This window comes from Excalfactoria chinensis, unplaced genomic scaffold (genome assembly GCF_039878825.1).
Source record: "Excalfactoria chinensis isolate bCotChi1 unplaced genomic scaffold, bCotChi1.hap2 Scaffold_85, whole genome shotgun sequence".
In the NCBI taxonomy this organism is placed as follows: domain Eukaryota; kingdom Metazoa; phylum Chordata; class Aves; order Galliformes; family Phasianidae; genus Excalfactoria; species Excalfactoria chinensis.
In genome coordinates, this window is record NW_027315717.1 from 325,161 (window position 1) to 347,831 (window position 22,671).

Genomic DNA, 22,671 nt, shown 5'->3' on the forward strand with positions numbered 1-22,671 from the left:
GGCCCATAAACAGGTAGGATGAGCAGTTACATTAAAGGAATAGCATCCTGCACCCTAAATGGAAGAAGCCAGACAGAACCAGACTACTTCTATCAAACATGATGGGGTAAAAGGGACCGAATGAGGAAGACATTGAGTGTTTGCAAGGAAGATGCCTGATTTCATCCCCACGACCACTGCAGGAAGAACCCAGCTACAAACAGCGCATGTGCCAGAGGGAGGGACAGAATGTAAATGATTTCCTGGAAAATAATGAATATGTAGATGAGTTCCAGGAGATCTGCTGAATATGGATCAGCGTTACAGTAAAATAAGTAACACTTCTGCTTGCTGGTGTGCAAGGAAGAACTGATCCCCTTTGCACCCAGCGTCGAATACATGCATTCCTGCTTTAAAACCTAACTCCAGGTTAGAGAGGTTGTTTCCTCAACTCCAAACTATGCTTCTGGAATCAGTCTGTCCAGTTTATCCGACATCCAAGAGCCTTTTTTAGAGATGACCCTGCTGTCTATCAGGAACATTCAGCTCAGGAGCCCCAGGGAAATCTCCAGAGGAAGCACTGAGGAAGAGAAACTCAAATCCTCTGGTGTGCTGAGCTGGGCTGGGCTCTTGGGGAACAGGGAGCTCATAAAAGAGGATGGTGCTGCAGAGACAGCTGTGCCCAGGAGCAGATCTCGTGCACAGCACAGCCTGCAGGTAAAGGAAGGAGAGGAGAGAAAGGGGAGAGAGCTTCCAGGATGTGTATGCAGTGAGCAGGCTGAGAGCACGCTGCAGGAGCATTGCTGACAGACAATGACACGGTAAGTCTCACTTCAGGCCATACAGTTGCTATTCATAGAGGGTTAACTATAACTGCGATATCCCATAGCAGATCTGGCTGCAGGCACTGCATGTTTCATTAGAGTGGAAAAAGCCTTCTGCTCCAGCTGAGGGCTTCCGTGCTTCAGCATCAGAGCACAGCCCTGAGGGTTGCATGTAGCAGCAGGGCTGCAGGCTGTGCATGTGGGGCTGCAGGCGGGTGCCCAGGGCTGTTGTGCAGAGCAGGGTCCCTGCTGTGCCCCAGGGGCTGTGTGCCGGCTATGGGACTCTGCCGCCTGCCAGGCTCAGCACTCAGCCTGCCCGGGGAGCTGTCCAGGGTGCTGCGGGGAGACGTGTGGGGGAAGGAGCCCCCCGGCAGGGCTTGTGCTGCCACAGCTGCTGCCTGGGGCAGGGGATCTCAGCTCCACTGCACAGCAGGATTTATGTGAGGGTACTTTGCAAGAGGAGAGTAAAGGCAGGGATTTTGCATTTCCTTTTCTGAAAGGAGGCAGGAAGGATGGGCAGCAGAAATCTAAAAGGCTGTCAATTTTGAGCACAGCTCTGAGACTCCCAAATATTTCTTCAATCCATCGTTTTTTTTTTTTGTTTGTTTGTTTGTTTGTTTGTTTTTTGTTTTGTTTTTGTTTGTTTGTTTTTTGTTGTTTTTGTTTTGTTTTGTTTTTTTTTGTTGTTGTTTTTTGAGCAGTCACACAGAATGTGCTTTCAGCCTCTCCTTCCTAAAAGGATAAAGTCACTTTAACTTATCATTGCTTTCTGCAGACATTAATAGATGATTTGTCCTGCAAACTGTCTGATTTGTCTAAGACAATTTGAAGTGCACAGAAGCTGGAGCTGGGGCCTCGAAGAGCAGCTGGAGTAAAGAGGAAAATATCCAGAAGGCTGGAATGTGATTAGGAAATGAGAAGAAAGAAAGAGCACACTAACCTTCTATATGGTGAATCACATGAAAAATAAATTCAAATTCTGGACTTAAATGAACATTTTCCAAAGGGAAAGGAGAACTTTTATAGTATAGCAGGACTGTCTCTGAGATTGATTTGGACTGGTCATTATCTTCTGCACTCTGAGCAGGACTCCAAGCCCAGGAACAGCAGATGCCCAACAGCAGCTCCATCAGCGCGTTCCTCCTGCTGCCGTTGGCAGACACGCGGCAGCTGCAGCTCCTGCACTTCTGGCTCTTGCTGGGCATCTACCTGGCTGCCCTCCTGGGCAACGGCCTCATCAGCACAGCCGTAGCCTGCGACCAGCGCCTGCACACCCCCATGTACTTCTTCCTCCTTAACCTGGCCCTCCTCGACCTGGGCTACATCTCCACCACTCTCCCCAAAGCCATGGCCAACGCCCTCTGGGACACCAGGGCCATCTCCTACACAGGATGTGCTGCACAGATCTTTTTCTTTGTCTTCTTTGCCTCAGCAGAGTTTTCCCTTCTCACCATCATGTCCTATGACCGCTACGTTGCCATCTGCAAGCCCCTGCACTACGGGACCTTGATGGACAGCAGAGCTTGTGCCACCATGGCAGCAGCTGCCTGGGGCGCTGGGTTTCTCAATTCCCTGCTGCACACTGCCAGTACGTTTTCACTGCCTCTCTGCCAAGGCAATGTTGTCAACCAGTTTTTCTGTGAAATCCCCCAGATCCTCAAGCTCTCCTGCTCAGGCTCCTACCTCAGGGAAGTTGTGCTTATCATTTTTAGTGTCAGTTTAGGCTTTGGGTTCTTTGTTTTCATAGTTGTGTCCTATGTGCAGATCTTCCTTGCTGTGCTGAGGATGCCCTCTGTGCAGGGACGGCACAAAGCCTTCTCCACGTGCCTCCCTCACCTGGCTGTGGCCTCCCTCTTTCTCAGCACTGCCTCTTTTGCCTACATGAAGCCCTCCTCTGTCTCCTCTCCATCCATGGACCTGATGGTGGCAGTTCTGTACTCCATGGTACCTCCTACAATGAACCCTCTCATCTACAGCATGAGGAACCAGGAAGTCAAGGATGCAGTGAGGAAAGTGAGGACCAAATTTGTTTCAAGAAGACTGAACTGCCCATCTTTTTGAATTCATGTCATGTAATGCAGCTTTTTACTGATTCAATTGCTTTGTTTTGTTTTGATCAATTTTTATAAATTTAATGTATTAAAACTTATTCTTTTATTATTATTATCATTGTTATTATTATTATTGTTTTAGTACTGTAATGTTTTTCACTAAAACATCATTACTCAAATCAATTCCTAGTCAGCTTGTACCTTTGTAGTGTAGCCCAGACACACTGTCTGTTCTCCTTGTGAGACATTTCTGGAGCTGTCGGGGTCGGATGTTCTCAGAAACCCCCAGCCCAGCAGGAAGCACACAACTGATCATCAAACTGTGCTTTGCCTTCAGCCTGCAACAGCTGACGGGCCATCCCGGGGCTCCTGGCTGGGGTCTGTGCTTTCAGGCTCACATCTGTTGGTTCCTCTGAGAGGCCAGCAGCAGCAGCTGGTTTGCACACTGGTTGTCAGGTCCCCTCTTCCTCATTCCTTGTGAGACCCTGCACGGGACAAGTTTGTGGATATGGGTTATCATGCCAGAAGTTTCCAAGCTTCCTCCAGGGCTTCTTCCATTTTATACACAGAGGTGGTTGCTGCCTGCAGGATTGTCTGTGGTAGAGGAATCCTGCACATGGTCCGGGAAAAGTTACCCATCACCTACAGGAGCCATTCTTGGAGCATAGGCTGGTAGGTACAAAGCTGCCCCTACTGAGATGACTGACATGAGGAGGTCAGGAGAATCCTGGAGAACAGATATGGGAGTCTGAGGGGAGGGAAGAGGAGCCTATGTGCCCTGCTTATAACCATCTGCACCAGCAAAGGTGACCTATATTTACCACTGCTGAAACACACCTCCCACTGCTTCACTCAGCTCACATCCACTGTTTGGTCTCCAGAAACATTTATCAAGCTTTGGTGAATGTCAACTAGTGCAGCCTTTTTCTGTTTGGAGGAAGTCAGTGGCAAACCTTTGCTTCATGTGCACCTCCATGTCAGATTCCATTCTGTCAGGCTGCCCCTCTGCTTTCATCTGTCACACAATAGCAGTTTTTAATGGGATGTTGTTGGCAATGTTCAGCCTCTACAGCCAAACCTTCAACACCTGCCTCTGATTTTACTGCCCAGGTAATAGAGGAGGAGGCATTACTTTGGGAGCAGTTCTTATTGCTGAAGGTTAGTGGACCTCCCTGTCACAAGGGCTTGGAACTTGGTGATCCTTGGAGGCCCTTCCAACACAAGTCATTCTGACTTTGATGGATCTCAGAAAATATACAATATTGTTAATAGATAAGTAACAAAAGATTTTAATTTCAATCTTTTCACAGTATCACAGTATCGTGCGAGTTGGAAGGGACCTTAGTGATCATCGAGTCCATCTCCCGGGATTCAAGCCTTTCTGTGTAGCAGAGCAGCATTTCTGCCACTTGCGCCACAGGGGGGATTCAAACCCCAGGCCTCCAGTGTTGCAAGCAGCACCTTATACCACTGCGCCACCGGGGGCACACATAATTTTGTAATTGCAATTTTAAAATTACAATATTGACTCAAAAAAAAAAAAAAAAAAAAAAGTGAGCAAAAAAATTTTAAAAAAATTTTAAAACCACTGGTGTATTTTTCTTAGCTTTGTACATTGTTTAAATAACAATTGTACTGTCAAAGCACAAGACCCTTGGATCTGTGCACTGCTAAGAGATACTGCAAGCACTGGAATGCCAAAACGCAAAGTTGACCTAAACATGGCTACTTCAGTTTTCCATGGGAATGAAGTCTGCTTAAAGGACAAGTGGGGCTCGAGCGCCTCTCTTTGGGTGGCTGCACTCTGTGTCTTTCCAGGGGAGAAAATACAAATTGGCTGCTGGGCAATTAATGGGTCTGCTTCTTAATGAGCCACTGCAACTGAAACAGGTGTCACGGTTTTGTAATTTTTGCTATTGGTATTCCACATCATAACATCCTGTGGAGCACAGAGAAGAAGAACTACACATCCCAGAGGAGCTCACGGTCAGGAGGGAAACACGTCATGGAAGTGAAGCTTGCTCTGTCTCTCACTGCCTGGCAGCTGGTGTGGGTTTGCTTCCAAGCCGTGCGCCTTCCATTTCAAAGTGGGCTTCTCAGGCTTTGGAAACCTCTCTCTCCCTTGCATTTTACTTGATTTATTAGCCTCAGTTTCAATTACGTTGCATTATATAGTGATATCTCGCATTCTGATATCATAGTTAGAAAAATAAGTTTTCCTCCTTAGATCATAGCCACTGCTGCATTTCTTTCCTTGAGCCCAGCTCCCATCTCCCTGTCCCTTTTCCCTTCCCCTTTTTGGAGGTCAGGGGATCCACGGGTCAGCTGCCCCACCCATCACAGACATAGATCGATTAACACTGTTACACAGAGGCAGGTCATTTCTAGGAGAGTTTGTGCTTTAAAGCATCAGGTTGTGTAGAGAAGGTAATTCTAAAAGCCAGCTTGCCAGTTCTTTTTTAGCTAAATGTTTTCTAAGCAAGGAAAGATTTCAGATGCTGATTTGAGACCACTGCCATTAAAGCCATCCTTCTGGCTGAGGACTGAGAGTGCCAGGTCCCTACAGACTGAGGGCAGGCAAAGAAGTGGGGCTTGCTGGAGGAAAAACCAAGAGCCAGCCCTGAGGACGCTGAGAGCAGCCTGGGGAAAGGTTGCAGGGTGGAGGTTCCTGCACTGAAGTGGCTGTTAGGTCAGGGCAGAGGTGCCAGCCAAGAGAGGTGGGCTGTGCAGATGGTAATGACCATGGCAAGCAGCCTTTAGGGGAGGGGCCAGAAAAGGAGAGATTGGGAGAGGGATGTTGTCATGGTTTTGTAATGTTGCTGTCAATATTCCACATCATAACATCATGTGCAGTATGGATCATTCAAAAGTTCATACTCCGTGGAATAACAACGTCCCGAATACTCAGCTCTTAGAAGAAAACTACATATCCCAGAGGACTTTGTGGTCAGAGATAAGTCATGGGAGGAGGACATCTATAATCTCGCTCCCAGGCTGGAGCTCTCTCTCTCTCGGACTCTCGGAGAGTGGGAAGCATTCCAGACGTGTAATCTAGAGTTCACAGTAGGCCTCTCGGTTTTCAGGGACTCTCTCTCTCTCTATTTTGTTTGATTTATTAGCCTCAATCATACTGTATTATATTGTGTTATCTTGTATTCTGATATTGTATTTAGCAAAATAAGTTTTCCTCCTTGGACTGACACCGCTGTTCTCTTTTCCCATTACCCTTTTTCTTTCCCTTTAAGGCCAGGGGCCCTACAGGATAGTTGCTCCTGTCATGGGCACAGGTAGATCTAGATAACCCGTGACACACGGACTCCAATTTTCCTTTGGGCTTTATTTCAACTTCCAGTTGTTCATCTAAATCTTGCCCTTGCAAAGGCTTTGATGAATATGGCACGTACAAAACTTTGTGTATTCCTACCTGTTTACCTAGAATAAATTGTAAAGGCTTAAGAAAGTAAGCCTTTTCACTTTGGGGCAGTAGTTTCTACTGCTGTTACAAAATCATATAGGTATAGTAAGAGGCACCCATATGCACCAGAAAACAACCCTCTTTATCCTGCTCCCCTCGCTACAATTTCACCAGTGAATCTGCTAGGGTAAACTTTGCAATTGGAGAAGGATCCCTCCCACTCAGCTTGGTAGGATTTCTCCACCAGTGTCCCACTGCAGTTTGCACACTGCTTTCATTCCAGTATGGCAGAGCCCTCCCTAGGCTCATCCTGCATGCATCCCCCTGCCCCCCCCGTCCTCTTCCTGGGGGAACCTCTGGTTCCTATGGCCCTACCCTGGCACTGCAACAGAAACAACTGCTGTTGTTCCCAATTTCTTCACTGTCTCTGTTTTTGAATCAGTTGTTTTCTTTTTTCTATCTTGCTAACCTCTCTTCAGTCATGACGTCCCTGTTACACCTTGCTCATCTTTGCCTTCCCCAGCCTGAGTCCTTCCCAACTTCCTCACTTTCCAAACTCTCATTATAACATAAACTACTAACATCATATTTCAGTTTCACCTCCTCCTCTCAAGAGGCTTCTGGGGTTAACTCTGAGATTCTGGTTTTCCTAGATCTCTGCCAATGAAGGTTCTTCTCACTTCCCTTGCCCTATCCTCTCCACCTCCCCCTTTGCAAGTAGTGCTCTTTGCAGCAGCAGTCTCGGACCCCAGCTCACTCTCTCAATCTGAGAGTTCTGCTCTGCTTGCGAGGGAACAGTGCAGGGGTATAGCTCTCATGCCAGCACAGATAAACTCACTTTCTCTTTAACCCCTTTTTCTCTACACTATTACACTCATTTACACTTCCACATACCCTCAAGTACACTTCCACATGCCACTAATGAGTACACTTTCTTATAACATCAGAAAAGTTTGTCCAACATTGCAGTTCTTCAGTTCCCATAAACACCCTTAATACCATATAACTTTCTCTTAACAAACTGTATAGTTCAGTTACAAGCACCTCGCCACAGAACCAGCACTGAATGGCTCACCACCCTCACACACTTCCTTGCAAGCAAAACATAGTATTACATAAATGGGTTGATACTCATTTGTTGGATGGAATGTACACCTCTCCTCAGGACCCTCTTCCTAATCTATAGAGTTCAGACTCCTGTCATCTTACATATATGCATAAAGTACATGAGTGGACAGACAACACAGAGTCTTTCACTTCATCCGCCTCCTGCCATTTCCCTCACTGGAGGAAGGAACTGTGGATCGGCACTCCACAATCTCCCCGCAGCTATGCTGTGTCTCACTCACACCACAGTCACTCTGACATTTAGATCAAAAACCACGGTTTATTTGTAATACACAATGCTGACAACGTCTTTTAGTTGGAATCTTAGTATCTCTCGTACCCTGATCGACCAGTTCCAAACTTTAAGAGTTTTCCCAGTCAGCTTAACCTTCAGTGATTAGATACAAGGTGCCAAACACTTGTAGCAGATGATGATAATGGTCATACACCTATAACTCCTGTGATTACAGCTAGGAGATCCCAGGTTACCATTTGAGAGCATAGCCACTATATCCCATACCCGTAGGAGAGACCAGCCTAGGTCTGACCTACAGCCAACCACCTGGGGGAGAGCACTTGCTCTTTTTTCAATACATATGACTTAAAGCTCCCCTTCATAGGAACTCCCCCAAGGACTCTTCCTACCCCAGCAGCAACCTAACCCGTGAGTTCACCTCCCAAGGGGCAGCACGGATGGCTATACTCTGTGTAGGATGTCTCCTCACAATTTATAGGCTCCCCTTACCATACACATACATCATCCACCTATGGATGGTTCTTGTCTGTCCCCTCAGTGATCATGTGTAAATGCCAGACCTGGAAAGCTCTGCTCCTGGCCCTTAATAAAAAAGACACACAGACAAGGACAGGGACTCTCTGACTCCCCCTTTGCAGGGCTGTCATTCAGCTGAGGCAATCAGTGCAGGTGTCTGATCTCCAGATGTAAAACCCTGGGGTTGAAAGGAGATTCACTTCCCAAAGACCAATGGGAGATGGGATTCCTCTTGACTCAAAGCAGACGAGCACAAGGAATTGCCTGCATGCGTGAGCCCCAGGTCTGAATCCTTAGTGTTTCTTAAGATGGAAGTTACTTGCTCAAAAACAGACACTTGATGAGCACAAGGTGCCTGTGGTGCTCATGGATGTGTGCAGCAGTGCCTGCAAGCTGTGGTAGACAACATCTGAGAGAGCTGCCTCCTTCCTGAGCATCAGCTGGAGGCCAGACGGGGCATGGGAGTATTCGTGGCATCCTGAATGAAATCAGATCTGGTCGGCATTTAAACAGCTCTTCTTCCAACCTCAGGATCAGTGTGTCCCTGTGAGCAAGAAATCAGGAAATGGTGACAGGAGACCTGCGTGGATGAGCAAGGAGCTCACACAGAAACTCAAAAGGAAAAAGAAGGTCAACAAAATGTGGAAAAAGGGTCTGACCACTTGGGAAGAGTACAGAAATTCTGTCTGGACATGCATGGATGTAACGAAGAAGGCAAATGATCACCTGGGATTAAATCTGGCAAAAGTGATAAAGGATAAAAAAAAAATGATTTTCTGACTATATTGATTGTAAAAGGAAGGCTAGGTAGACTGTAGGTCCCCTACTAAGTGAGGAGGGTGTTCTGGTAATGGGGGATGCTATAAAGTGGAAACAATGAAAGCCTTCCTTGCTTCTGTCTGCAGCAAAAAGGCTCTCTGTCAGGAATCCCAGACCCTGGAGCTTATTGAGAGAGTCAGGGGAATGGAAGACTTCCCATTAGTCAGGGAAGAGCTTGTCCAAGAGCGCCTAGGCCACACCGATGTTCATAAATCCATGGGACCCAATGGGGTGTATCCACAAGTGCTGAGGGAGCTGGCAGAGGTGATTGCTGAACCACTCTCTATCATCTTTGAGAGGTCATGGAGAATGGGGCAGGTGCCTGAAGACTGGAGGATAGCCAATGTCTCTCCGGTCTTCAAAAAGGGCAAGAAGGAAAAATCTAAGTAATTACAGGCTAGGCAGATGGGAGGGGAGGCATGGGGAGCTGGGGAGCATGGGGAAGCAATGCAGGTTGATTATATCATGATCTTGCAATGGTAAGTGTTATGTGCTTACCATGGTGGAGACAACCACTGGGTGGCTTGAAACATACGCAGTACCCCATGCTACTGCCAGAAACACCATACTGGGTCTTGAAAACAAGTCCTGTGGCAACATGGCACCCCAGACAGGATTGAGTCTGATAAAGGGACACCTTTCAAAAATTACCTTAGAAATACTTGGGCCAAGATCATGGCATTGAGTGGATTTATCATATCCCCTACCATGCACCAGCTCTGGTAAAATTGAATGACACAATGGGGTATTGATAACTATGTTGAAAGCAATGGGAGGTGGAACATTTACGCACTGGGAGAAGCATTGTGCAGAAGCCACTTGGTTGGTCAATACTAGAGGATCTGTCAATCGTGATGGTCCTACCCAATCCAGCCCCCTACACACTATAGAAGGAGATAAGATCTCTGTTGTACATGTAAAGAACATGTTGGGAAAAGCTATTTGGGTCCTTCCAGCCTCTGGAATTGGCAAACCTCTCTGTGGAATGTTTTTTGCCCAGGAACCTGGGTGCACTTGGTGGGTGATGCAGGAAGATGGGGATGCTCAATGTGTACCACAAGGGAATTTGATGTTGGGAGAGTGCAGTTATTAATTCCGTCTATATATATATGTATACAGACCTGTGTGTGTAATGCATGTTAATTATTGTTTATTTCTATATAGATATGTTTTCTAAGCATGATGTAATGATGTAGAATAAGGGGCGGAATGTCATAGTTTTGTAGTTTTTCCGATTGGTATTCCACATATTATGGTTAGTAAAACTCCTTAGGTCATTGCCGCTCTTCTGTTGGTTTCCTTGAGCCTAGCTCCCATCTGCCCACCCTGTTCCCTTTTAATTTGTTGGGGCCCAGGGGGGCCACAAGCCTACTGCCCCCTCTGTCATGGACATAGATTGATCTAGATAACTACAAGACATTGCCAGCAAGGAGACCAGCCCTGGCGCAGCCATTCATTTTACCGATTACTGACTGCTGTCCCAGAGTGCTGCTGTAGAGAAAACAGGGCTTTAGTGATACACGCAAGACCTTTCAGGCCTGCACAAATGCGAGGACTTGAGAGCATTGTGGCAGTGTAAATAGAGCAAGATTGAAAAGAGCATGTTGTGCTCCTGTGCCTATGGCTGTACCTGCACACAACCCAGGCAAGGAAGGAAGAGAGAAGAGATAAGAAAAAGTCTATTTTGAAAGCTTTTTAGGTACCTTTTAACCAACTAGGGAATCTGGTTTCATGTTTACATGAGCCCTTGGAGTGAGAAAATGGAAAACGGATTGGAAAGAAATAGTGAAATAAATTGCAGGGTATTTTTGCAGATTAGTGTATCACAAATAATCAAAAATAGAAACTAGTCTAAAAAATAAAGAACCACCACAGGGAATTATGTGAGGAAGATGTGCACTTTATTGATTGTGAAGTGTGTATTGCAACATGCTGAGAGCATGCTTGATCTCCCTGTTCCTCATGCCGTAGATAATAGGGTTTAGAGTTGGAGGAAACACAGAGTACAGAATTGCCATCATCAGATCCACAGATGGGGAGGAAATGGAGAAGGGCTTCAGGTAGGCAAAAATGCCAGTGCTGACAAATAGGGAGACCACGGCCAGGTGAGGGAGGCACGTGGAGAAGGCTTTGTGCCGTCCCTGCTCAGAGGGCATCCTCAGCACAGCAAGGAAGATCTGCACATAGGACACAACTATGAAAACAAAGCACCCAAAGGCTAAACTGACACTAAAAATGAGAAGCACAACTTCCCTGAGGTAGGAGTCTGAGCAGGAGAGCTTGAGGATCTGGGGGATTTCACAGAAAAACTGGTTGACAACATTGCCTTGGCAGAGAGGCAGTGAAAACGTACTGGCAGTGTGCAGCAGGGAATAGAGAACTGCAGCGCCCCAGGCAGCTGCTGCCATGGTGGCACAAGCTCTGCTGTCCATCAAGGTCCCGTAGTGCAGGGGCTTGCAGATGGCAACGTAGCGGTCATAGGACATGATGGTGAGAAGGGATAACTCTGCTGACATGAACAAGACAAAGAAAAAGATCTGTGCAGCACATCCTGCGTAGGAGATGGCCCTGGTGTCCCAGAGGGTGTTGGCCATGGCTTTGGGGAGAGTGGTGGAGATGCAGCCCAGGTCGAGGAGGGCCAGGTTGAGGAGGAAGAAGTACATGGGGGTGTGCAGGCGCTGGTCGCAGGCTACGGCTGTGCTGATGAGGCCGTTGCCCAGGAGGGCAGCCAGGTAGATGCCCAGCAAGAGCCAGAAGTGCAGGAGCTGCAGCTGCCGCGTGTCTGCCAACGGCAGCAGGAGGAACTCGCTGATGGAGCTGCTGTTGGGCATCTGCTGTTCCTGGGCTTGGAGTCCTGTTCAGAGTGCAGAAGATAATGACAAGTGCAGACCATTCTCAGAGACACTCCTTCTGCTGCACTGTGAAATGTTTTCACTCTCTTATGGCAATGTTCATTTTGAACCATTGCATGCATTTAATTTAATGAAGTTCAGCATTGCTTAAGCAAAAGAAGTGTGTGGAGATGTAAACATCCTTTGATTTTCTAATATTATCCCATCTCCCTGGATATTTCCATATGTTTCATGTCTGATGTCTTTACCCCAATTGCTCTTAGAGCCCCCAGCCTCTGTGACTTCCAGTTTCTGTTTGAAAAAGCTGCCTGTTGGCAGGTTAGGTGAATTATTCATGTCTACAGAAAATGATGATAATTTCAACTGGTTCCACCCTGCGAGAAAGGAGAGACTGAAAGCACATCACGTGTTTCACAATACAACTGTTTGATGGAAGAAAAATACTCAGAGCTGTGACAGCCCCTTTTAGATTTCTGCCTCCAATCCTTTCTCCCTCCTATCAGAACGGGAAATGGAAAATCCCTGCCTTGGCTCTGCTCTTGAAAAGTACCCTCACAAACATCCTGCTGTGCAGTGGAGCTGTGATCCCTCTGCCCCAGGCAGCAGCTGTGGCAGCACAAACCCTGCTGAGGGGCTCCTTCCCCCCACACGTCTCCCCGCAGCACCTGAGTGCTGAGCCTGGCAGGCGGCAGAGTCCCATAGCCGGGACACAGCCCCTGGGGCACAGCAGGGACCCTGCACTGCAGGGCAGCCCTGGGCACCCGCCTGCAGCCCTGGCTGCACAGCCTGCAGCTGTGATGCGACACACAGCCCTCAGGACTGTGCTCTGACGCTGCAGCATGGAAGCCCTCAGCTGGAGCGGAAGGCTTTTTCCACTGTAAAGAAACATACAGTGCCTGCAGCCAGATCTGCTATGGGATATCCCACATTTAGATAACCCTCTATCAAAAGCAGCTGCATTACGTACTGCAAGAGACTTACCGTGTCGTGTTCTGTGAGCAATGCTCCTGCAGTGAGCTCACAGCCTGCTCACACCGTACACATCCTGTAAGTTCTCTCCAGTTTCTCTCCTCTCTGTCTGGCTGTGCTGTGCACAAGAGCTGCTCCTGGGCACAACTGTTTCTCTACAGCACTGCCCACTTGTATGAGCTCCCTGTGTCCCAGGAGCCTGGCCCAGCTCAGCAGCAAAGAATGACATTTTTATCCTTCCCACTCATCTCCCTTGAGATGACCCTGGGTCCCCACGGCCATCAGCTCCTGAAAGACAACAGCATCATAAATGTTCTTGAAACAAGTCCCGTCTTGTTCAGCATCTTTATCAATGACTTTGACAAAGGGGTAGTGGCCACCCTTAGATATTTGCTGGTCATAAAAAGTTGGGAGGATTGGGAGGATTTGCAGACATACTTGAAAGCTGTGCTGCTATTCAGTGAGACCTGGACAGGCTGGAGAGCTGAGCAGCAAGAAAACAAATGAGTTTTAACAAAAGCAAATGTGGAGTCTTTCGCCTAGGGAGGAATAATTGCATGCACCAGGATAGGTTGGGGGATGAGCTGCTGGAGAGGAGCTCTGCAGAGAGGGACCTGGGTGTCCTGATGGACAACAGGTTGGCCATGAGCCAGCAGTGTGCCCTCATGGCCAGAAAGGCCAATGGCATTCTGGAGTTCATGAAAAGGAGCATGGCCAGCAAGTCGCGGGAATTGATCCTCCCTCTTTACTCTGCCCTAGTAAGAACTCATCTGGAGTACTGTGTCCAGTTCTGGGCTCACCAGTACAAGAAAGACAGGGATCTCTTGGAAGAAGTTCAACTGAGGGCCACAAAGATGGTGAAGGGGCGGGAGCATCTCCCCTATGAAGAAAGGCTAAGTGAGATGGGTCTGTTTAGCCTTGAAAAAAGAAGATTAAAAGGGACCTGATCCTGGTCTGTAATATCTGAGTTGTTATATGGATGTCATGGGGGACAGTATCAAATGCCGTGCTGAAATCAAGGCTGACAACATCCACCGCTCTTGCCCCATCAACCCAGCCAGTGAAAATGTCATATAAGGCTACCTGGTTGGCTGAGCATGACCTACCTTTGGTGGACACATACTGACGACTCCTGATAACCTCCTTTTCTTCCAACTGTCTGAAGATGGCATCCAGCACAAGCTGTTCCATCACATTTCCAGGGACAGAGCTGAGGCTGCCTAGCCTGTAATTGCCCGGATCTTCATTCTTGCCCTTTTTGCAGACCAGAGTGACATTGTCTGTCGTCCAGTCTTCAGGCACCTCCCCTATTCTCCAAGACCTCTCAAAGATGATCGTGAGTGGTGCAGAAATCACTGCTGCTAGCTCCCTCAGCATCCATGGATACATCCCATAATGTCCCATGGCTTTATGAACATTGGGGGGCGTTGCCAAGGCAACAGCGGGAGATTTAAACGGGTGCAAACCCGTCAGAGACCCTTTTGATCGCCGTGGTTCGCTGCTTCGGAGCTGCCCCTGGCAGAGCTGAGGCTGTTTATCGCGGGGTGTCCAGGGGATTCGCTCGGCTCTTCCCTCATCCAGGGACTTTCCGAGGCAGGAGCAGCCCGGCAGCTCAAGAGAGAGCGGCCCACGTGGAGGGGGCATTCCCAGGCTACACGTGGAGGGGGCGTTGCCAAGGCAACGGCTCTCCACCCTCGCTTCTTCTTCTTTAAAAAGCCTTGAGGAGCCACACGGAAGAAAAGGAACAACCTAGTCTCTGTGAAGTCTCTGCCCGCCAGAGACGGCTAGGAGGAGGCAGGGCTCGTGCACCTCTTGACTTCCTGTTTCAGCTGTGGTAAGTATTCTGCTTCGACATGGGTGCTCCCCGGCGAAAGGCTGCTGCCAGGAATACTGAGGAGGCCCAGACAAATACTGAGGAGGCCCAGACAAGGGTCCCAATCTCTCAGAAATGGGAGGCAGCAACCAAGAAGCCTGCAGAGACCCAGACTGAGGTCCTGCACATGCCTTATAGGAAGGTTGCTGCCACAATGTCTGCGGAAACACAGACTGAACCCCCAACCCAAGATGCTGGAGTGCAGGTCTCTGGCTGTACTGAGTGCCAGAGCCTGGCCCTTGCAGTGCTGGGTGAGGGAGGCAGTGATTGTGTTCACTGCGACCAGGTGAACTACTTGCTCAGCCTCGTAGTTGACCTGAAGGAGGAAGTGGAGAGGCTGAGAACTATAAAAGAGTGTGAGAGGGAGATCGACTGGTGGTGTCAGTCCCTCTCAGCTTCAAGTTCTCAACACACAGCCGAAGCTCCTAATGGAGCATGTCAGTCCCTGCCACCTCATACACAGGTGGTAAAGGGGAACCAGCCAGCTGGCAGCACTGCAGCGAGCCCCCTGTCCTCTCTTCCCCCCAGCAGTAATTTGAGAAGGGAGGAGGAGTGGAAACGGGTACCTGCTCGGCGGAAGGGGCATCCCCCATCCCGACCATCCTCGGCTCCCCAGGTGCCTCTGCAAAACCGGTTTGAGGCCCTGGAAATTGAGGGGGGGACTAGTGAGAGTGGGGAGGCAGGTGCACCCCTGAAGTTGCCTCAGGTGAAGCGGTCACCCCGAAGCCTCAAGACTGCTTCTACACGTAAGGACAGAAGGGTGATTGTTGTAGGTGACTCCCTTCTGCAAGGAACAGAAGGTCCTATATGCCGGCCCGACCCTACCCGAAGAGAAGTGTGCTGCCTTCCTGGGGCACGGGTCAGGGACATTTCAAAGAAAATTTCTAGGTTGATTCAGCCTTCAGATTACTATCCACTTTTAATAATTCAGGCTGGCAGTGAGGAAGTTGGCAAGGAAAGCCTGAGGTCCATCAAGAAAGACTTCAGGGGATTGGGGCGAATACTTGAAGGAGCCGGGGTGCAGGTGATCTTTTCTTCTACGCCCGTGGTGTCAGGAAAAGGTACAGGGAGGATCCAAAAAACCCAGCTCTTAAATAGATGGCTTAAGAGCTGGTGCAGACACAAGAATTTCGGTTTTTTTGACCATGGGGCAATCTACACTGCACCTGGCATGATGGCTGCTGATGCACGCAGCCTGTCCCTGAGGGGTAAGAGGGTATTAGCTGAAGAATTAGCGGGACTCATTGACAGCTCTTTAAACTAGGAACGAAGGGGGAAGGGGGCAAAATAAGGGCTACTGGGTTTGAACGGTTCATTCAAGGGATTGTACCAAACTCCGCGGGCAATGATTGCAAAGTGCAACAGGAGGGAGTAGGGCAGGGGGATGCTGGGGATGCTGCTGTTCTAGCAGATCCTGGATCGCTTATGAAGGTGGTGAGACGGACAGCCCGGCTGAAGTGCCTTTATACTAATGCACGGAGCCTGAGTAACAAGCAGGAGGAACTGGAAACTGTGATGCACTCTGAAAGTTATGACATTGTTGCTATCACAGAAACATGATGGGATGACTCCCACAATTGGGATACTGCCATCGATGGCTATAGACTCTTTAGGAGAGACAGGCGAGGTAGGAAGGGTGGGGGAGTCGCTCTCTATGTCAGAGATTGGATAAACTGTGAGGAGCTCCCCATGAAAAACAGTCAAGAACAGGTAGAGAGCCTGTGGGTTAGGATTAGAGAAGGGACTAATAAAGGTCAGCTGGTATTAGGGGTATACTACAGGCCACCTGATCAAGGGGAGGCTGCTGATGAGGCTTTCTTGCTCCAGATGCGTGAGGCGTCTGACTCACGGGCTCTTGTCCTGGTGGGGGACTTCAACCATCCGGACATTTGTTGGAAAAACCACACGGCGAGCTGCAAGAGCTCCAGAAGGCTCTTGGAATCCATTGATGATAGCTTTCTGGTTCAGGTATTGGACAGACCGACGAGAGGTCAAGCGTTGCTGGACCTGCTGCTCACCAACGCTGAGGAGATCATCAGAGGCTCCAGCGATCATGCCCTGGTTGAGTTTGTGATCTCAAGTGATGTGGGCCTGGCAAAGAGCAGGACCAGGACACTGAACTTTAGAAGAGCAGATTTCAAGCTACTCAATGGAATGCTGGCCAAGATCCCCTGACGCGCTGCCCTCAAAGACAAGGATGTTGAGGAGAGCTGGCTGCTCTTCAAGGATGCCCTCCTGGCAGCACAAGAGATCTCCATTCCCCTGATTAAGAAAGTGGGCAGGAGAGGTGGAAAACCAGCATGGCTCAGCAAGGACCTGCTGAGAGAACTGAGGGTGAAGAAAGGGGTGTACAAGCTCTGGAAACAAGGCTGTGTCACCCGGGAAGAATACAGGGATGCCGTCCGGATTTGCAGACGTGGGATCAGGGAGGCCAAGGCGCAGGCAGAACTGAACTTGGCGAGGGACGTGAAAAACAATAAGAAAACCTTCTACAGGTACATTGGCAAGAAGAGACAGGCCAAAACGGACGTACCTACTTTGGTAAATTTAAAAGGAGAAATGGCTTCAACAGATGAAGAGAAAGCTGAGGTGCTGAATGAGTTCTTCATCTCAGTCTTTACTGGTGGCCAGGATTCTGGTCTTTTTCACGTCCCTAAGTCTTGCACCCCCATACCTCTATGTGGGGACCAAGGAGGTAAATCCCTCCCCACTGTAAGGGTAGAGCAAGTCCGACAGTGCCTCCTTAGACTGAATGAGTATAAGTCTATGGGGCCAGATGGCGTGCATCCCAGAGTCCTGAAGGAGCTGTCTGAGGTGGTTGCCGAGCCGCTCTCTATCATATTTGAGAAGTCGTGGCTGTCAGGTGAGGTCCCGGATGATTGGAGGAAGGGTCACATCACTCCCATTTACAAGAAGGGGAGCAGGGAGGACCCGGGGAACTACAGGCCGGTGAGTCTCACCTCCGTGCCTGGGAAGATTATGGAACAGATCATCCTGGACAACATGCTTGATCACATAAAGAACGAGCATGTGATCCTAGACAGCCAGCATGGCTTCACCAGGGGAACGTCATGCTTAACTAATCTTGTGGCCTTCTATGATGGAGTGACGGCGTTGGTGGATGAAGGGAAGGCGACCGATGTCATTTACCTGGACCTGAGCAAGGCCTTTGACATGGTCCCCCATCACATCCTCATCTCCAAATTGGAGGGAAGTGAACTTGATGGGTGGACAACTAGATGGATAAGAAATAGGTTGAAAGGCCGCAGACAGAGGGTGGTGGTTAATGGCTCTATGTCCAGGTGGAGGCGGGTAACGAGCAGTGTTTCTCAAGGGTCTGTCTTGGGACCGGTGCTCTTTAACATCTTTATTAATGACATCGATGAGGGAATGGAGTGCACCCTCAGCAAGTTTGCTGATGACACCAAGCTGAGTGGTGCAGTCGATACGGTGGAGGGAACGGATGCCATTCAGAGGGACCTTGACAGGCTGGAAAGCTGGGCTCGGGTGAACCTAATGAGGTTCAACACGGCAAAGTGCAAGGTTTTGTACTTGGGCCGGAAGAACCCCAGGCACCTGTACAGGCTGGGAGGAGTTGTCCTTGAGAGCAGCTCGGCAGAGAAGGACCTAGGGGTCCTAATAGATGAGAAACTTAACATGAGCCAGCAGTGCACTCTGGCAGCCCGGAAGGCAAATGGGATCCTGGGCTCCATCAGGAGAGGGGTGGTCAGCAGGGATAGGGAGGTGATTGTCCCTCTCTACTCTGCTCTTGTGAGGCCCCATCTGGAGTACTGTGTCCAGGTGTGGAGCCCTCAGTACAAAAAAGATATGGAGATTTTGGAAAGGGTCCAGAGGAGGGCCACGAAGATGATCAGGGGGCTGGAGCACCTCCCCTATGAGGACAGGCTGAAGGAGTTGGGTTTGTTCAGCCTGGAGAAGAGAAGGTTGCGGGGTGACCTCATTGCAGCCTTTCAATACCTGAAGGGAACTTACTCCCAGGAGGGGAGCAAACTCTTCGAAAGGGCTGATAATAGCAGGACTAGGGGAAATGGTTTTAAGTTAAAAGAGGGAAGATTTAGGTTGGATGTTAGGGGGAAGTTCTTTACTAGGAGAGTGGTTAGGTCCTGGAACAGGCTGCCCAGGGAGGTTGTGGATGCCCCGTCTCTGGAGGTGTTCAAGACCAGGTTGGACGGGGCTCTGGGCAACCTGATCTAGTAAAGGCGTATGTTTGGTGGCCCTGCTAGGCAGGGGAGTTGGAACTACATGATCCTTGAGGTCCCTTCCAACCCGGGTGATTCTGTGATTCTGTGATCTGTGATTCTGTGATCGGTGTGGCCTAGGTGCTCATGGACCAGCTCTTCCCTGACTAACGGCACTTCTTCCATTCCCTAGACCCTCATACTAATCACCAGGGTCTGAGATTCCTGAGGGAGAGCTTTTTCACAAAAGACAGAAGCAAAGAAGGCCTTCAGTATCTACAGCTTCTCAGCACACTCCATTACCATAACACCCCCCTCACTTAGTAGGGGACCCACAGTCTCCTTAATTTTTACTCTTAACATAGTCTAAAAAGCATTTTTTATTATCCAATTTAATAAGTGTCAACCCATTTATGTAATACGATATATTGCCTGTGAGAAAGTGTGTGAGGTAGGTGAGCCAGTCAGTGCAGGTTCTGTGGCGAGATGTTTATAACTGAACAATACAGACTGTTAATGGAAAGATACACGGTATTAAGGGTGTTGATGGGAAGAACTGTATTGTTTGACAAACTGTTCTGAAGGTATAAGAAAGTATAATTGTTGATGGCATATGGAAGTGTACTTGAGGGTATGTGGAAGTATAAATGAGGGTTTAAATAGTGGAAGAGTTTACAGAGGAAAAAAGGGTTAAAGAGGAAGTGAGTTTATCTGCACTGACATGAGAGCAACTCTCCTCACCTTTCCCCTGCGAGCAGATCAGATCAGAGTCACAGTCCCCATGTATCATGTAGTGTTATTCTACTTACCAAATGGAGGAGGTCACAACAGAAGAGGCAGGCCTTCCTCTCTGCTCCATCTGTGGCATACTCTAGAGTTCAAGGCATTGCAAAGCTATGGCACATGTATGTTCTTTCACTGATGACACCTTAATTTGCTCTGGGCTCTCATTTCAATTGCAACTGAATAACTCTGGGGTCATGCCCATTGACAGGAAGCTGGTAAATGTTGTCTCATTGTAAGGAAGAGCAAGAATGATGACATGGGCAATTATGGACCTGTCAGTCTCACTCCAGTGCCTGGTAAAATGATGGAGGCAATGGTGGTGGGAGTTATGGAAAAACAGCTGAAGGACAATTCTGTCATTGGTCGCAGCCAACACAAGTTCCTGAGGGGACGGTCCTGTTTAACTTCAGGTTCTTTTATGACACGGTTATCCATTTAGCTGACCAAGGTAATCCAGTTGAAAATGGATGAAATCCTTGAGGAATTCAGTAGAGCTTTTGATACTATTTCTCACAGCATCCTTCTAGACAGAATGTCCTGCATGCAGCTAGACAGAAACAGAACGTATTGGGTGAGCAGTTGGCCAACAGGTCAGTCCCAAAGGATTACAGTCAATGGGATCCATCGGGCAGGTAGATGGTCACTATCTGGGTTCCCCAGGGCTCCATTTTAGGGCCACTTCTCTTTCATGTTTTTGCAGATGACCTGCATGCAGGACTTGGAGTTGTTCTGAGCAAATTTGCTGATTGGAGGTGCTGTTGCCTCCAGTGAGGGTGGAGAGGACTTGCAGAGAGATGTGGACAAGTCAGAGAAGTGGGTACCAGTTGTTCCTAAGCACCAAGTGCATAAAGCAGAACAAGAACAAGTGCCTGATTGTGCACCTGGGTAGGAGCAACCCTGGACATACACACTGACTGGATATGGGACACTAGAGTGTCTGACTGAAAAGATTGGGTTCCTGGTCAGCATCAAATTGAACATGAGTCAGCAGTGTGCCCAGGCACCCAGGAAGCTCAGCGGTCCATTGGAGTGCATCAAGCAAGGTATTACCAGGTCAGTGAGGGAAAGAATTGTCCCTGTCTGCTCTGCACTGCTGCTGCCTCACCTGGAGCACTGGGTGCACTTCTGGGCACCACAGAACATAAAGGACGTCTAACTATTGGAGGGTGTGTAAAGGAAGGCACTGGAACTGAGAGATCTGAAGTTCAGAGTTTCATTGGGATTGACTGCTTGTTCAGACTGGGCCCTTCTCACATCCCACAGCCTGCCATGAGACACGGGGCACAGCTGGGACATGAACCTCACAGTATCCCTGCAGCCCATGCAGAGCCTGGGATCTTCTGTCCCCATGTCTTTCATTTAACATCATACTGACCTCCAACCCACTGCCCCAGGAAGGATCCTTAGTCAGCATGAGGTTCTCTCTACCAAGCGTCTGGGGATCAGGGCTTGGCCTGTCTGCTTCATAAGACAAAGGAGGGGTTTCTACACATCTAGGCCACCATGCCAGTGCCTTTCATTGTCTGTAGTCATATCTTCCAATTATCTTCTCTAACTAGTCCCTTGGGAAGCATGCTTGTTAATGTTCCTCAGTGGGCCCATTAATACTCCAAGAAAGTTCACTGCTACTTCTGCCTTTGTCTTGTTGAGCACTCTGTGCAAACTTCTCTCTGCACTGGAGGTAGACGGACTTGTCATCAAGTATCGCCTGGGGCCCATTATCACCTGAAGAGCCTCCTGAGCCTTGTGCCTTCCTGTCATCATCTTAAGGTATTCAGAATCTGTACAGCAAAATAGAGAGCAATATGGAGAGAGCTTAAAGTGGCCGAAGCCAGCAGTCGTTTATTGTTTATTTATTTATATTTTAGTTTAAACAAGTCATTAAAGCAGCACTGTGCAACTGGTATTAATCTGGAATGTTCCCAATGAGTTCTATTCTGTTACTGTGTGGGCAAATGTCCTCCTCAACCTCCCCACCCTATTTCTACTCACATTGGCCCCATGGGACTTGAATCACTTTTTTTCACATCAATCTTCTCCTCTGCATTCACCCGCTCAGTGTTAAAATTCATATGCACCAGCTCCAATTAGCTTCCCACAGAGAACCAGAAACACATGGTCCATGAAAGAATTCCTTTTGTTTTTGGCCAACAAACAGCAGGAAAAGTGTTGCAATTGAATGAACAGTAAAACACAGTGGTCAACTGCATGCCATGTCCATTCCGCTTCTGTTGAGATTTGTCTTTCACTGGGAAAATTTGTACAAGAAATGAGTTAGTCACAGTCATGATGCTGTTGACTTTCAGGAGCTGTTGGCCATGAGGACCCAGGGATATCTCAGGGGAGACGAGTGGGAAGGATGAAAATGTCATCCTATTCTGCTGGGCTGGGCTTCTGGGACTCAGGGAGATCATAAAAGTGGGCAGTGCTGCAGAGAGACAGCTGTGCCCAGGAGCAGCTCTTGTGCACAGCACAGCCTGCAGGTGACAGAAGGAGAGGATAGAAAGAGGAGAGAGCTTGCAGGATGTGAATGGTCTGAGCGGGATGTGATCTCACTGCAGGAGCATTGCTCAAAGACTATGACACGGTAAGTCTCACTGCAGACCATGTAGCTGCTATCATAGAGGGTTATCTAAACTGGGACATCCCATAGCAGATCTGGCTGCAGGCACTGCATGTTTCTTTACTGTGGAAAAAGCCTTCTGCTCCAGCTGAGGGCTTGCGTGCTGCAGCATCAGAGCACAGCCCTGAGGTCTGCATGTCCCAGCACGGCTGCAGGCTGTGCATGTGGGGCTGCAGGCGGGTGCCCAGGGCTGTCCTGCAGAGCAGGGTCCCTGCTATTCAGGGGGATGATGTGCGGGTGGAAGGAGCCCCCTGGCAGGGCTTGTGCTGCCACAGCTGCTGCCTGGGGCAGTGGATCACAGCTCCACCGCACAACTGAATGTTTGTGAGGGTGCTTTGCAAGAGGAGAGCCAAGGCAGGGATTTTTCATTTCCTGTTCTGAGGGAAAGCAGAAAGGACTGGT

At 48.8% G+C, this 22,671-nt stretch overlaps 3 protein-coding genes across 3 annotated transcripts in view; 1 reads left to right on the top strand and 2 right to left on the bottom strand.

Annotated features, from left to right (window-relative positions):
- Positions 1–22,671, bottom strand: part of LOC140265376 (uncharacterized) — a 56,047-nt gene that overhangs the window by 17,444 nt on the left and 15,932 nt on the right. The window lies entirely within an intron of this gene.
- On the top strand, positions 1,914–2,864 carry LOC140265353 (olfactory receptor 14J1-like). Its single transcript, XM_072361268.1, has one exon. The coding sequence runs from the start codon at positions 1,914–1,916 to the stop codon at positions 2,862–2,864; it is 951 nt and encodes a 316-aa protein (XP_072217369.1).
- Positions 10,869–11,798, bottom strand: LOC140265425 (olfactory receptor 14J1-like). Its single transcript, XM_072361347.1, has one exon. It carries the CDS (start codon positions 11,796–11,798, stop codon positions 10,869–10,871), a length of 930 nt encoding a protein of 309 aa, XP_072217448.1.

Coding starts and splice junctions, on each gene's coding strand:
- LOC140265353 (XM_072361268.1), top strand. CDS start 1,914: ATGCCCAACAGCAGCTCCATCAGCGCGTTCCTCCTGCTGCCGTTGGCA.
- LOC140265425 (XM_072361347.1), bottom strand. CDS start 11,798: ATGCCCAACAGCAGCTCCATCAGCGAGTTCCTCCTGCTGCCGTTGGCA.